At 40.0% G+C, this 16214-nt stretch overlaps 1 protein-coding gene across 1 annotated transcript in view; it reads right to left on the bottom strand.

Annotated features, from left to right (window-relative positions):
• The window catches only part of RARS1 (arginyl-tRNA synthetase 1), a 28663-nt gene extending 13071 nt beyond the window's left edge, over nucleotides 1–15592 (bottom strand). Inside the window, exons 1-9 of the mRNA XM_052643220.1 lie at nucleotides 15517–15592; nucleotides 14021–14155; nucleotides 10899–11087; nucleotides 9708–9816; nucleotides 9064–9164; nucleotides 6514–6635; nucleotides 4815–4935; nucleotides 2955–3084; nucleotides 1863–1967 (exon numbers count right to left, since the gene is read on the bottom strand). Of these exons, the coding sequence (XP_052499180.1) occupies nucleotides 1863–1967; nucleotides 2955–3084; nucleotides 4815–4935; nucleotides 6514–6635; nucleotides 9064–9164; nucleotides 9708–9816; nucleotides 10899–11087; nucleotides 14021–14155; nucleotides 15517–15561 (1057 nt within the window). The 5' untranslated portion in view covers nucleotides 15562–15592. The remainder of the gene's footprint in view (nucleotides 1–1862; nucleotides 1968–2954; nucleotides 3085–4814; nucleotides 4936–6513; nucleotides 6636–9063; nucleotides 9165–9707; nucleotides 9817–10898; nucleotides 11088–14020; nucleotides 14156–15516) is intronic.
• Between the last annotated feature and the right edge of the window lie 622 nt (nucleotides 15593–16214).

The following is a 16214-nucleotide window of genomic DNA, read 5'->3' as shown; positions in this document are numbered from 1 at the left end:
AGAGACAAATATCATGATCTAATTTCTATGTGGACTCTCAACTATGATACAAATGAATCTATCTACGAAACAGAAACAGACTCACAGAGAACAGGCTTGTAGTTGCTGAGGGAGGGAAGGGAGTCTGGAGTTAGCAGTTCCAAACTATTATAAATAGAATGGGTAAACAAGGTTCTGTCATATAGCACAGGTAACTAAAATGAATATTCTGTGATAAATAATGGAAAATACAAAAAAAATTTATATATATAACGGAGTCACTTTGCTGTAAAGCAGAAATTAATTGTAAAGCAACTATATCTCAAGTTAAAACAATTTTTTAAAAGTCCTTATCTTAAAAGTATGGTCCCCAGTTTCCAGAATGTGATTATAAGTATTATTTCTCATTCAAGGAACTAAGCTTCCCTGGAGCTAACAGAATGGCTGAATCCACAATTAAGGCAGGAAATGTACAAACTTATCCTAAAATATTGTGTCCAGAAAACAAGTAAACCATCAAAAACTGTAAGGGTCGAGGGGGGAAAAAAGGAAAGCCACTGGAGACTACCATTAGCAAAATACAAGACAATTTGAGTATTAAAAAAATAAAGGTAAACAGTTGGAAAATATAAAATATATTAAACCTAATTTACAATAATGCTAAAAATAATCCAGTTGTTACATCTGGAAGATATTAAGAAAATTAGTTTACTATTCTGAAAACTGGTAAATCAAAAAGAAAGAACCAAGCATTTACACTGTTTGCCTCCTATGAACCGTACTTCTGTTTAACCAAAATGATTATGTGACCAACTTCTACACAGGGAATTCCAGGTAACAAAGAAATGACAGAATGCTGCATTTCCCAACCTCTAATAAAATAACAGAACCAAGCCATGACCATCAGTAGCTGCTAAAGCCACTAGAGGAAAGTCTAGTGGGGAAATTAAAGGGTAGATCAGGCTGACAACACCTGAACCCACTAGTTCATCTTAACATCGTAACAAGAGAGTCAACTAAAAAGTGGCATTCTCACAAATTCAAGACAAAACAAGTGAAGAAAAGAAAACACAAACCAGAGTTTAATCTAGCCTCTTTAGAAAATACAGATAGAGGAATTATGCCACACAACACCATATGGAAATCTCTGTAAGACAAATGGCCTAGTTTCTTCAATAATACATGAGAAAAAAGTGTGGGGCTATGGAGAGAAACCCATGACTTAACAAATTTTATATTAAACAAATGTAATGTGCAGGCTCTGAAAAAATACTTATAATTAAAAAATATGAATCAGCTTAGGAAATGTGAACCCATGACTTGCTATTAAGAAATCACTGGGACTTCCCCTGGTGGTCCAGTGGTTAAGAAGCTGCCTTGCAATGTAGGGGCATGGCTTCAATCCCTGGTCACGGAACTAGGATCCAATCCCTGGTCAAGAACTAAGATCCCACACGTCACAGAGCAACTAAGCCAGCGGGCCAGAGCACAGAGCAACTACTGAAGCCCATGTGCCACAAGAGAGTCCGTTCACTGCAATGAAAGATTCCACATGATGTGACCAAGACCTGACGTAGCCAAGTAACAAAAAAAGAAAGAAAGAAGTATTGTCATGGAGTGATAATGCTATCATGATAATGCTCTCATGATTTTGGGGTGGGATGAAGGGTCTGTTGTTTCAGAGACAAACCAAAGCAGTTATAGAAGAAATTATATAATATAAGCAGTGTACATAGGAAGGTAACAGACACAATAAGGTCTGCCTGTGTTCATAATTAAGTTGGTGACAAGTGCATGAAGCTGGGATGTCACTATAATATTCTTTCTGCTTTTGCCTATGTTTGAAAATTTGTATAATCAAGTTAAAAAAAAAAAGTGCTTACCTCTATCTTCAAATTCCTTTACAATATCATGCATCTTATCTTGATAGAAGGATTCTCCCCTCTCTACTAAAGAGATGTCCAATGCCTCATAGATTTTATTAAACTCTAGGGAAAAAGTCGTAAAATAGAGAATGTATAATTTAAAAAGAGAAAACATGCCTCTTACCTTCAAGGAAATTTATTATTTAATTGAAACATTTGAAAGAAAATTAATTTCATTAAAATGTATGCTATAGAATATTATATACATATTGCCATTTTCAAAATGTGAAGAAAATATTGCAAGATACATATCAAAATTATTAACAGAGGGTAGGAATACAGCTAGCTTATTTTCTTTTTTCCTGTCTACATTTTCTTTTCCTCCAAAGAAATACCTCATGTAATTTTTTTTAAATGTACTTAGAAAACGTAAACGATAAGGCAAAAAAAAAAAGCCTTTCCTATTTGGAGATCAACTGTTCACTGAATTTTCTTACAGTTTTTCCTAATTGGTACCATTTATCTTTTTGTCTAGCTGCACATTAGTGACACAAGATAACCTACAGTAACACAATACATTTTACTGCTTCGTGTGGCAAAACAGCCACCAGCCTTTTCCAAAGATCTACTGGCTATTTGTGTTCATCTGTTCTTCAAAGTGACCTTTCAAATAACACTGGCAACTCTGAACACTCAGAACTGTCTTGAACCACAAATGAGTATGGAGAACTAGGGGACGCAGCGTGACACTCTACCCAAACATTCTGTTCCACCCTGGTGTGTATTTCCCTTCATTTTAGCTCTACACATTTCTGGATAGATTTATTTGTAAGGATTTTATAGCTTTGGATGCTTAATGTGAATAGCATCTTTTTCCTTTCTACTTTTTTTCTTACTAATTTCTCCTGACTTCTAAAGAAATTAAATTTTGCACCTGCCTGTCTTTATAAACTTTCTTTGTAGTTTTAATTTCAGAAAATATGTAAGAAAAAAGTAATCTATTTGTTAGCCCCTGAAAATTTAATACATCATTCAAAGTCAATGCTGAATACTCAAGGAACTACACGCAGTAGTACTTGCTGGATAAATAAACAAAGCCCAGAAGCTTACCTTGGCGGGAGACATCACAGATAAGTTTCCAAGCTTTTATGATGTCTGGATTTTTACTCTGGAGCAAAACAACACACTGATATGCTCGCTTCTTAAATTCCTCCTCAGTATCAAATCTCTTCTTGGATTCCTATATTTAAAAAGGTAAGGTTTGTAAACAATCAGCCCCATATTTCTAGATAAAACACATTTCTAAAAAATAAAATAATCCCACAAAAAAACCAGAGGAAGTAAAAATTTAGATCTGTTGAACAACAAGTGTTCTATCCTAACAGTCAAAGAATGTTGTTACATATTAATGTGCTAATAAAATCCAATTATTGCTTCTGAAATAATTTTCCTTAAAAATATAACATTTGATCACAATGCTACCTCTACCTTTCCAGTTCACACTAGTGCTTGTTCCAGAAGAATTACAATGTATAACTAACACAGGAGGCTGAATTTTCCAGGCTCTATTTTCCATTCTGAATAATTTTTTTGGGGGGGGGTAATTAAAAATAAAACCATGGACTTCCCTGGTGGCACAGTAGATAAAAATCTGCCTGCCAGTGCAGAGGACACAGGTTTGATCCCTGGTCTGGGAAGACGCCACATGCCATGGGGCAACTAAGCCTGTGCGCCACAGCTACTGAGGCCCAAGAGCCTGAAGTGTGGATTCTGCAACAAGAGGAGCCGGGGCACACCAACCAGAGAGGAGACCCCGCTGGTTGCAGCTAGAGAGAGCCCTTGTGCAGCAACAAAGACCATGTGCAACCAAAAAAAGAACATTGCTTTCACTGGTTCATATCTACTTTGAAAGCAATACGTGCTTATTAAAAAAAATACTATTGTTAACCCTATCCCAAACTAACCAGCAATAACATTCTGATGAAAATTCTAGATATCTCTTTGCAATCACAGATCTGTATGTTTTAAAAACTATAAACATACGGTTTTTCTTTTATCCTTGGTATTAAAATTCAGCAAAGTGTTTTAAATATTTTATGGCATTAATAGATTTGCCCATTGTATTCAGTGCACAAAATCCCAGCAGATTATAACAGCTATTTCACCTAACTGTTATCAGTACACAATTTTCAATCTTTTCATTAGAAAATACATACCAAAAGATATAAAAAGCCTCTAAAAAAGCCAATTACCAACCAACCAAGAAAAGTTTTAAGTACTATATTATTTAATACAGTAATCCTATTCTTGGGACTCTATCATAAGAAAACACTTTTAAAGACGAGAAAACCTACATGTAGAAATATGTAGGTATAACCTACAAGAAAACCTACAAGTAAAAACATGAAGTTACTTACTAGCATCCCCAAAATGGGGGGAAAAAAACAAATAATAAGGAGCATACACTTTGGTCCACAACTCCAAAATAAGACGTGGTCACAAAGTAACATGAAAGAGTACAATAAAACTCTAAATAGGTACAATACAAAAACGATATTATAACCACAATTGATATAACAAGTTTATATATGGTTAAGTGAAAGAGTCAAAGACTGTTTACTACAGTGATTTATTTAAAATTATGGTTTATTTTAAATTTGTCTTTAAAAAACTGTTTATACTTAATAATGCTTTCAAAATATACAGAATCAGGAAGATAACAGCAACATCACAATTTTTAAATACTAAAATTTATTTTGACTAAGAAACTCCTATAAGAATGGGTAATGCTATAGATTTAAATTTTTAACATCCATCAATAAAAGCAAACATGTTATACTGAGGAACAGAGAATGGAGCAACTTTTATTTAACCCCATAATAGTTTCAAATACCATTTAAAACTCCCTAGGGAAAGCAAGTATGATAACTGATAGACACACAAAGAATACAAAAATAAATGGTACCAAACCTTATAAAAAGCCTGAAGATCCCCAATGGGAGGTGAAACTGTTAGGTAATCTGGAAATTTATCTTGCAGGTGTGCTATGAGCATGCCAAACTGGGTTCCCCAATCTCCTACATGGTTTAATCTAATATCAAACACAGAACATAAAACCACTTAAAAATTATAAACATGAACTGGACTATAAAGAAGACTGAGTGCCAAAGAATTGATGCTTTTTAACGGTAGAGTTGGAGAAGACTCCCGAGAGGCCCTTGGACTGAAAGGAGATCAAACCAGCCAATCCTAAAGGAAATCAGTCCTGAATATTTATTGGAAGGACTGATGCTCAAGCTGAAACTCCAAAACTTTGATGCTGGGAAAGGACTGAAGATGGGAGGAGAAGGGGATGATACAGGGGGAGATGGTTGGATAGAATCACCGACTCAATGAACTTGAGTCTGAGCAAGCTCCGGGAGTTGGTCATGGACAGGGAAGCCTGTCATCCTGCAGTCCATGGGGTTGGCTGCAAAGAGTTGGACACGACTGAGTGACTGAACTGAAATTCCATTAGGAACCACAAACGTTAAGTGCCAGCACATCACGTTTAGTAGTGTTCTTTTTATGGAGGTGTTTCCTCATCTGGTCTGAGAGGCAAAGACAAGGTCTGTTATGTTTGTCATTAGATACCCAGTAATGAGCCTGCAAACACCTGGCCTACAGGATTTGCTGAATGAAGCTCCTATGAATGGACTGTGATCTGTTTATTGCGTAGTTAACTGGGAGAGTGGCAGCCAGGTCAATGTTGGTCATTACCATAATTTTATGAAAATGTAACTTTTCAACCAATTATTTGAGTATAATTTAGTAGTTCCCAAATATCAATGGACAAAATTCTTCAAAATGTATCAATCCAATCACTTCTCATTCCTCACTGCTTTCACCTAACCTCAAACCATCAGATCATCTCTTAGCTGGATTATTAAAACAGACTTCTAATTAATTACTATAGTCCTTTTTCCCTTTTTTGCCTAGTTTATTGAAAGAAACCAGGGCAATCTCTAATCAGATTATATGCCCTACTAAGACTCTCCAAAAGCTTCCCACTGCATTTAATAAAACGGCAATTTCCTACCATAGCCTACAAGGTCCAGTACAATCTGTTTCTTGCTTACCTCTCCCACTAAAATATAAACTTCTAGTATACAGGACGGAGAAGGCAATGGCACCCCACTCCAGTACTCTTGCCTGGAAAATCCCATGGGCGGAGGAGCCTGGTAGGCTGCAGTCCATGGGGTCGCTAAGAGTCGGGCATGACTGAGGGACTTCACTTTCGCTTTTCACTTTCATGCTTTGGAGAAGGCAATGGCACCCCACTCCAGTATTCTTGCCTGGAAAATCCCAGGGACAGGGCAGCCTGGTGGGCTGCCGTCTATGGGGTCACACAGAGTCGGACACGACTGAAGTGACTTAGCAGCAGCTGCAGTATACAGAAGACACTCGAGGAATATCTGTGCAACAAATGAGGGGGTTTTCCCCTTGGTTCTACACCCACCCCAAGTCTTAATAGCTGTTAGTCCAGAGGATGGGCCACAGATATAATTTAAAAGCCTACTGGGTGATTATGAAGCAGACACTTAAGAATCACTGATTGAATCAAAGATTCTTTCTCTAGTGATAACTTTCTTTTCTATAGAAATCTTCAAAGAAAGGCAAGAGTACATACCTCAGCACGTTATATCCTGCAAACTCAAAGAGGCGGCACACACTCTCGCCTATGATTGTTGACCGGAGGTGGCCTACATGCATCTCTTTAGCTATGTTGGGAGAGGAAAAATCAACTATAACCTGGGATAAATAATAAAGATTTTTTAGAGAGGGGTATAAACATTTTCTTTTGGTAACACATTCATTAATAACATTTAATAATAAACAAGGCTTAAACGTTAGCTTGGATTGTAATTCAACTGTTAGGATTTCTGATGGAACTTGTCCATCATTAATTGAAAAATAATCAAATCTGTTTAAATAAGTTATCTATTCTTTATTTCAGAGACAACTCATAAATAACAGCTGGCTACCTCAAATGCCTTGGGGAATGAAAACAAAAATCACATAGCAATTAAGACCCAGGGGAGCTTTTTCAAGGGTGATGGCGATTGTGGGCAGAGTTCCACGAAGGCCTCAGGGACCCTTTGCGAATATAACATGGTGGGGTGCTGCCTGCCGACCCACAAACACCGCATGCCGCCCCTCTATCGTATGAGAATTTTTGTGTCTAATCACGCTGTTGCCAAGTCCTGCTTCTGGTACTTTTGTGTCTCCACTGAAGACGATGAAGAAATCCTTGGGGAAAATGGTCTACTGTGGACAGGTGTTCGAGAAACCTCCCCTGCGGGTGAAGAACTCTGGCATCTGGCTTCACTGTGACTCCCACAGTGACACCCACGGCCGGGAGTGCCGGGGCCTGACCACAGCTGGTGCCGTCACCCAGAGCTACCAAGACATGGGCACTGGCACCGAGCCCGGGCCCACTCAATCCAGATCGTGAAGGCGGAGGAGATGGCAGCCAGCAAGTACCGTCAACCAGCGGTCAAGCAGTTCCAAGACTCTAAGATCAGGTTCCCACTGCCGCACCAGGCCCTCCGTCGCCAGCACAAGCCATGCTTCGCCACCAAGAGGCTCAACACCTTCTTTTAGGTGCAGGCCCTCTCTGTCCCCGGGTCTACCCAAATAAAACTCAAGTGGGAAAACCGAAAAAAAAAAAAAGACCCAGGGGAAGGGGGACTTAAGTAATGCTCAAAATTCTTCAAGCCAGGCTTCAGCAATTCGTGAACTGTGAAATTCCTAATGTTCAAGTTGGTTTTAGAAAAGGCAGAGGAACCAGAGATCAAACTGCCAACATCCGCTGGATCATGGAAAAAGCAAGAGAGTTCCAGAAAAACATCTATTTCTGGTTTATTGACTATGCCAAAGCCTTTGACTGTGTGGATCACAATGAACTGTGGAAAATTCTGAGAGAGATGGGAATACCAGACCACCTGACCTCCTCTTGAGAAATCTGTATGCAGGTCAGGAAGCAACAGTTAGAACTGGACATGGAACAACAGACTGGTTCCAAATAGGAAAAGGACTACGTCAAGGCTGTATATTGTCACCCTGCTTATTTAACTTCTATGCTGAGTACATCATGAGAAACGCTGGACTGGAAGAAACACAAGCTGGAATCAAGATTGCCGGGAGAAATATCAATAACCTCAGATATGCAGATGATACCACCCTTATGGCAGAAAGTGAAGAGGAACTAAAAAGCCTCTTGATGAAAGTGAAAGAGAGTGAAAAAGTTGGCTTCAAGCTCAACATTCAGAAAATGAAGATCATGGCATCCGGTCCCATCACTTCATGGGAAATAGATAGGGAAACAGTGGAAACAGTGTCAGACTTTACTTTTTAGGGCTCCAAGATCACTGCAGATGGTGACTGCAGCCATGAAATTAAAAGATGCTTACTCCTTGGAAGGAAAGTTATGACCAACCTAGAGAGCATATTCCAAAGCAGAGACATTACTTTGCCGACTAAGGTCCATCTAGTCAAGGGTATGATTTTTCCAGTAGTCATGTATGGATGTGAGAGTTGGACTGTGAAGAAGGCTGAGAGCTGAAGAATGGATGCTTTTGAACTGTGGTGTTGGAGAAGACTCTTGAGAGTCCCTTGGACTGCAAGGAGATCCAACCAGTCCATTCTGAAGGAGATCAGCCCTGGGATTTCTTTGGAAGGAATGATGCTAAAGCTGGAACTCCAGTACTTTGGCCACCTCATGCGAAGAGTTGACTCATTGGAAAAGACTCTGATGCTGGGAGGGATCGGGGGCAGGAGGAGAAGGGGACGACAGAGGATGAGATGGCTGGATGGCATCACTGACTCGATGGACGTGATTCTGAGTGAACTCGGGGAGTTGGTGATGGACAGAGAGGCCTGGCGTGCTGCGATTCATGGGGTCGATTCATGGAGTCGATATGGAGATTGTCTTCCTCCCCACAAATACATCAAAAACACATCTGCACGTGGAGCAACTCCTACAGATCCCCTACTGAACGCTGGCAGAAGATCCCAGACTTCAAAAAAAAGACCCAGTGGAAAGGTTACTTCACAGCTATGTTCATAATCTCAAAATATGAATGATTAAATCTCAATATAAAAAGTGAAAGCCATTCTTAGCTACAGCTAATAGAATTCTAATGTATTATGCTATCAATCAAAGAAAATATACATATACCTTTTTGTTCTCTCCAATGGCAGGTATTTTAACACCATTCACCAAGAGATTGGTCAACTGTTGTGATACAAAGCCCTTTCTTAAGTGGATATTAATAAAACCTAAAGAAAAACAGAGACGAAAAAAAAAATCAGACAGCCTCCAAACTTGAAGATTGCTCACTCCCAAAGGACTTCTCAATTTCACTTATGCTGGCTCCAGAAGCCTAGTGTGGCTCTGGTGAAACTTTTCTGGCTTCTAAACCACCTGGGGCCTTGGCTCGAGCCCTCTTATAAGCTCGCTGTTTCCACATCTAGTTTCACCACTTTCCTGAAAGCTTCCTACTGAATGCACAACCCCTTCACTCCCAGCAAACGGTTTAACTCTTCACAGAAAACAAACGATCATTCTGCCACAGAATATCTGCCATCACTTATCTCCTTTTTGCTGAAGAGAAACTGAGCAACAGGGCAATAAAGTAACTCATCCACAACCAGGTGAGTAGGTCTAGTTTAAAACCGCAGTTTCCTAACTCCCAATCCAAGGTGCGTTCATCATCTTGTTCAGTACATGAGTTTTAACCTTATGTTTATATTTAAAATGGTTTTCTTATTTCAAAAGGACTCAGCAATCAATACGACTACTTTAGAGTAATTATAACATACCAGGACCAGCAATTTCAACTTTCTCAATATATTCATTGTCTGGGAGGTGTTTAACAATGTTTTCAGCAATTTCTCTTGGGTTAACTTTCTGTTCCTTGGTTTTAAGCATCTATAAAAAAGAAATGATTGATTACACAACAGGTCTCAGCAAATTCCTAGGAAGCGCATGGCTGACAAAGCGTCAGACTCACCCGACACAAGGCTCATCACAAGGTAGGAGCAGAGCCCAATGCCCTTGTGAAGAGAGAGAGTCAAGCAGCAACAGTGCCGGGGGGAACGGAAAAGTGCCCAACCAAAGCACCTCTTTCCAGAATGAGCTGCCACAGCTATCTAGAACTTCCTAATGAAGACTTTAGTTATAATGCCCATTTCCAGGATATTTACTTTTCTAATTTTCAAATCATCAAAGTGTGCAATATTCAGATTTGAGTAGTAAATAGCATTCTTATAAACTTAACTCCAGCACAGACACAGAAAAGTTATCTAGAAAAAAAATCTGATCTCTTTAGACGAAGCCTTTCTATTCAGCAATGAAAAGAAATCAAAAAAGTCCCAAACAAAGGGCAATAAACTAACACATTAGCTATTAAAAACAGGGAACTCCTCTGACTGAATATGAAATACACCAGCCTATCTCAAAGACACAGCTCCATCAAATATTTGATGGGAATCCTGGTGCTAATTAGCTAACTTCTAATCCCTCAACAATAACTCAGCTATCCTGGACACAAAAGGAGAAATGTGCCAAAACAAAACAGTATCAGCTATTTCCTTAAATACTGAGTATATATAATTTAAATATTAAAATTTGTACTTAAAAAAAATTAAAAACGCACATTCCCTTTCCTCAAGCTTTTCAGAACTGTGGAAAATGCTTTCACTGAGGATACAACACTCTATTATTTATGTAAATGATAATGATAATTATGGGCTTCCCAGGTGGCTCAGTGGTAAAGCATCTGCCTGCTGATGGTTTGATCCCCGAGTCAGGAAGCTCCCTGGAGAAGGAAATGGTAATGCACTCCAGTATTCTCGCCTGAGAAATCCCACGGGCAGAGGAGCGTGACAGGTTACAGTCCATGAGGTTGCAAAAGAGACGGACATGACTGAGCACGCACGCACGCGCACAATGATAACTGTAATGCTTAAGAAAATCAAACCACAAAGAATGCTTTATAATAATATAATTACCTGACAGATGCCCATAGCACTATTACACTGATAGTCCCCAAACTTGGGCTGCTGACTTGGAGTCACTATCAGTGGAGGATTTTCCAAAACTGGATAGGCAGCCTTAATGGCACAACCAAAGACCTCTTCTAGGCAGCTATTGATGTTAATCATATTCTTGGTTGGTTTGTTCCTTTCTGCTTGAAGACTCTGTAAGAAAAGAATGTAAATGTTAATAAACTTTATACAAAAATTGCCCAAATATTTGAAGAAGCCTTCATGTATCTTGAAACTGAAAGGTAACACACACTCATAGTGTAACACTCTCATATTTAGGATGTGCTGAGAAGCATTAATAGGACAAGTCTATCCCACAGCATCTAAGACATACATGTAAAAATGCTCATGTACTTTCTTTCTACAGTTATTTAATATAACAGAAGCCAGCAATAGGGAGTAAGGGGCTGATGATTTTCTCAGCTTCCTAAAGCACTGAGAAAATAATATAAAATCAATCCTAAATAACTTCCTATCAAATGCTGGAAGTGAAAGCTCTATGGACAAAAACAATAAAAACATTTAATCTCTCCATTAAAACGCTGACCCTTTCAAGCATGAAATGAAACAGGTCAAAAATACAGATGGGTAATATTAATGTATCAGAGTAACAGATTGTTTTGTCTTACTGCTAAATAACCCCGTGGTACTTCCTATTTCTCACCTTCTCAGAAGTGGAATACACTCATTTAAGATGGTATATAATTAATTAACTACCTCCATTATTGCACTTTTCATACTTTCTCCAAATTATCTGTCTTTGGACAGGTTTGAAATTTCTCCAAGTACTCTGATTGCAAAGAAAGTGTCTTATTTACGGTTCTATCCTGACAGGTGACAGTCCACGTGGCTGCAGAAGTGTTGGAGACGGCACCTAAGCAACGAGAGTTCTGGAGCCAGCACTGTACCCACCATGCAGCTGGTCAAGACGATTGGCGACTACAGACATGCTCCTGAAGAAACACAAATGAACGTGCTGCCTACACACGAACCATGAGTCTCCATCAGCCAAAATGTCAATACGTAACATGAGTGGCAACAATAATGAAAACTATTATTCGGGCAGTACTGAACTGAGTACTCCTGAGTGATTTAAGAGCAGAGTCAAGTGCTTTATTGATGTGCATTACCTTACGTCACCTACGTAACAAAAATGGAGCTTGTGACTACTATCACCATTTCCTTGTGGGTTAGAGATTAAGTAACTTGCCAAAAATGATAAAGGCAAGAGGCAAAGCCAGGATTCAAGGTGAATACTCTCTTCTCCCTTAAAATGTTAACTTCCATGAGGTGAAGAAATGTTACATATGGTACAAGCATCTTTGCTACAATTCAATATAAGCATTCTGAAACATCACATTATGCAAAACAAACAAACTAACTAACTAAAAAACTCTCCTAAATCAACAGAACTAATAAGAAAATTAGCATCAGGAGATAACTCAAAATCTGTGATTTTGTAACAAGAGCACCATCACATAGCAACCTTAACATTGTCACTGATGAAAAGCTGTACCTGTCATTCTAATAAATACTAATGTAAGACTTAATCTTGGAAAAAAAAAAGACAGCTCAATGGGAGATTTGTAGAGATGTGGATGGATCTAAGTCTGTCAAACGGAGTGTAGTAAGTCAGAGAGAGAAAAACAAATACTGTATATAATCCATGTATGTGAAATCTAGAAAAATGAACCTAGTTCCAGGGCAGGAATAGATAAGCAGAGATAGAGAGCGGACGTGCAAGCGTGGGATGGTGAGGGTGGGGTAAGCCGGGAGATCAGGGTCAACATAAATGCACCTCCATGGGTAAAACAGCTAGTGAGAGCCTGCTGCGCAGCGCAGGGAGCTCAAGTTCTCCATTATGTGCACCAACAACTTACTCTTAACTTGTGTAATGCAGGGGGAAAAGACGGTTTGAGACTTTTTTTTTATCAAATTTCAGAATCTTCGCTAACAAGGATTTTTTTAAAAGACACCATAATTTAAATTGTAGGATGAAACCAAAGCCCAGAGTACTCCCTTTTTGAAGGATATAACACATGTGTTGTGTAGCAGAGGATTGGAGGGGTGGGAAGGAGGTCCAAGAGAGAGGGTGTATGTGTACACATACAGCTGACTCACAGTTGTTGTAAAGGAGAAACTAACACAACGCTATAAACCAATTATACTCCAACAACAACAAAAGAATACACTTCCTTTTGTATCTTTTCCCTCCTAGCTTCCAGCACATATCAGGTATTTAACAGTAGTTTCGACTTGAAATAGAGAAATGAATATAAATAAGTGCAGAATGAATGAGGTAATCAGAAAGGTTGAGATATTTTGGGGACAATTCCCTGGAAATGGAATTTTTTAATTTTAGAAGACTCAAAGCGATTTTAAGCATAAGAGATCACAGTAGGCAATAAAAAAAGATTTCATGGCAGTGGGGCAGGCAGAGTCTAAGATGAATAAATAAGAGTAAGCTTTGGAAAAAAGGTATAATGCCAGTGTAGCCTGCCTGAAAGTAGTAGAGAACACACAGAGCAGAACAATCAAGGGAGTGAGGCCATCGCCCAGGATGTGTCATCAGTAGACCTGAAAAGCAGGCCAAGGAATTAAAGCCCCAACGGAAGCAAGCTCAATTTTTTGACAAAATCAATAAACTGTTAAGATTATGAAGTCATGAAATAACCAATACAACACAAGCTTCATGGGAAAAAATGTACCAAAATACTAACAGGAAAAGAAACTTCCCACAAATATGACACTGTAAAATACAAAAAATAAAACTGTAAAATAACCAACTTAAAGCAGAGAAGGACTGTGGGTGTAGTTAAAAATATTTTGATTTGATATAAGCGATTACTGAAAATTAAGCTGGCTAAACATTAGTATGATGAAAACATTTCAAGGGCCCCAGAGAGAAAACAGCAATTTCTCCATTATCTGCACCAACAACTTACTCCTAACTTGTCTAATGCAGGGGGAAAGGACAGGGTTTAAGTCCTTTTGCCAAATTTCTTTCAGTATCTTCGCTAACAAGGATTTTTAAAAAGACACAACAGTTTAAACTGTAGAATGAAACCAAAGCCCAGAGTACTCACTTTTCGAAGGATATTCAGTCGATACTTTAATTTTAAATTTTCTTCCCGCAACTTCTCCAAATCTGCAGAAGCTTCTGAACAGCTGTAGTTTTTCAACCGATCAATTTCAGCAGTCAGAAACTTAATCTCTTTTTCCTAGGAAAGAACAGCCACCTTGGTCCATCATGATTGATAACTCCCAGATGTGATAAATTGAACCATAAACTTACTTCCTCATCTCCCCTCCTCTCCACCTGAGCATGGTAGAGGTGGTAGCAATTAAGGACTTTGCCTTTGATAAGTTGTGGTTTTTCTCTGAGTTTTTTGATGACATTAGGAATACTATCCTTGGTAAGAAAAAAGTATTTGTATGTGTTGGAGGGGAGGAACAGGAGTGTTAAGCCTGCAATGGGATCACCTTCAGATGGCTTGTTTCTTTGGTTCAAGTCCCTCCACTTTTGCCTTTTCTGAGACAAAAGGACTTTCCCCTTTTATCCTCTCTTTCTTTCCAGTGTCTTAAGTTCTAGACCAGATGTTTTACTCTAATACCCCAAACTAAAGACAGGTCAATTCAAAAGAAATAAAACTACCAAAAGACATAAAGCTACCTAACTAACTTCGTTATTCAAGGAGAGATTCCTCACTTTAAATTTGACTGTTTATCTGGGCACAATTACAGCAAAGACAAAAAACACAGTGTGCCATAAATGAGCATACTGTGTTCCAGGCACAGAGCTCAACACTTTTCAGAAATCATCTCCATTCTTATCACAACCCAAAGAGTATACCTATGTCCCCACACTGAAAAAGGCCATATGACTCGAAACAATAAAGAATGTGACAATTTACTTGACCAACTTGTGACGGATTTAGCAAAGAAGCGGTCCCCATCCTCCCACCCTTCCCCACCTGCACCTAGAATGTAAGGAAACTGTCAATTCTCGACAAGCTCTTGCAGTTCTTTCCCCACGAATACTGAAAGCAAGAAGCAAACCCCAGCTTGATAATCAGCCCCTGCATGGACTGAGAAGAATCTCAGGATTCCTATGGCACAGTATCATGGACAGAATGGGGTGCTGAGCTGCAAACAGGGCCCAGGGCTCCTGCTCTCCCTCCACTTTCCTCTTTGTGTGTTCCCGCACTTCCCCCGCCAGAGCGGGCGTGTTCGGGGAAGGACCAGCACTGGTTGAGGTGGGACCCGACACGCCAGGCTCCAGCCCCACTGTAGATGCTGGCTTGCGGGTGTCAAAGAGAGGGGGACCCTCCGCCTCGCTGGACGTCACTGTCACCCGGGCCTGGGAACCCAGGGTTCTTCCTCTCCCATCTCTTGGAAAGCGTTCCTGGGAGGGCATTAACTTCCGAGGCAGCGCAGGCCCGTGTATGGGGACTCCGCTGCCCCTGTCGCGAGGGAGCAGTTCGGTCCCCGCCTCGCTGCCGTTGTTTTGGTGCTGCCCGGGCGGGAGCCGGGCCCTGGGGCCTCCCTTTCAAACCTTCCCACCGGCCCCATGCGGTACTACCTGCTGCAGCAGCCTCGCGGAACAATGAGCAACTAAGGCGTCCATCCTCGTGTCAGCGTCCTAACCTCCAAGTCGCCGGAAGCGGAAGCAGTAAGCCCCCTCGGAAGCGGAACCCCTCCCCTTCTTCCCCAGCCCCGCCCAGCCACGTTTGGCTGGCTGGGTGTCGTTGCCTCCTCCTCTGCTGCCCCCTGGTGGAATTCGGGAGAAACTGCGAGGAAAATTCGCCGGGAATTTTCTGCCTGGATGAGGGCTGCAGCCTTCAGAGTCTCACGTTGGGAGAACAGCAAAGAATTTGAGGGGAATCCGACCAGAGCTGCTCTGTGCTCAATGGAGTTAGACAGAGGAACTTTCTAAAGCCTGCGTTTAAGAAGGGCTTCATTTAACCCTCCGTGAAATGGGTACAGAACCAACAAAATTAATTTCCCCAATAGCATTTATTATGCACATTAATATGCCATCACTACTGTTCCAGGCGCTGGAACACCATCTGGACAAGTCCGACAAGGTTCCCGCTTTCATGGAGGTTACATTTTAGAGTAAATAGATATACCAGACAAAAAAATAAATAATCTCAGTTTTAATTGGCACGAAGATAATGTGATAGGGTGACTTAGGGAAGGTCTCTCTGAGCAGGTAACATTTGAATTAAAATTTTAAACAGCTAATCAGATTAAGTTCTGAGAAGCCAGAGGCCTTAA

Source organism: Budorcas taxicolor, chromosome 7, assembly GCF_023091745.1.
Source record: "Budorcas taxicolor isolate Tak-1 chromosome 7, Takin1.1, whole genome shotgun sequence".
NCBI lineage: Eukaryota > Metazoa > Chordata > Mammalia > Artiodactyla > Bovidae > Budorcas > Budorcas taxicolor.
Note: the sequence above shows the minus strand (reverse complement) of the source record. Positions and strands in the feature narration are given on the sequence as shown.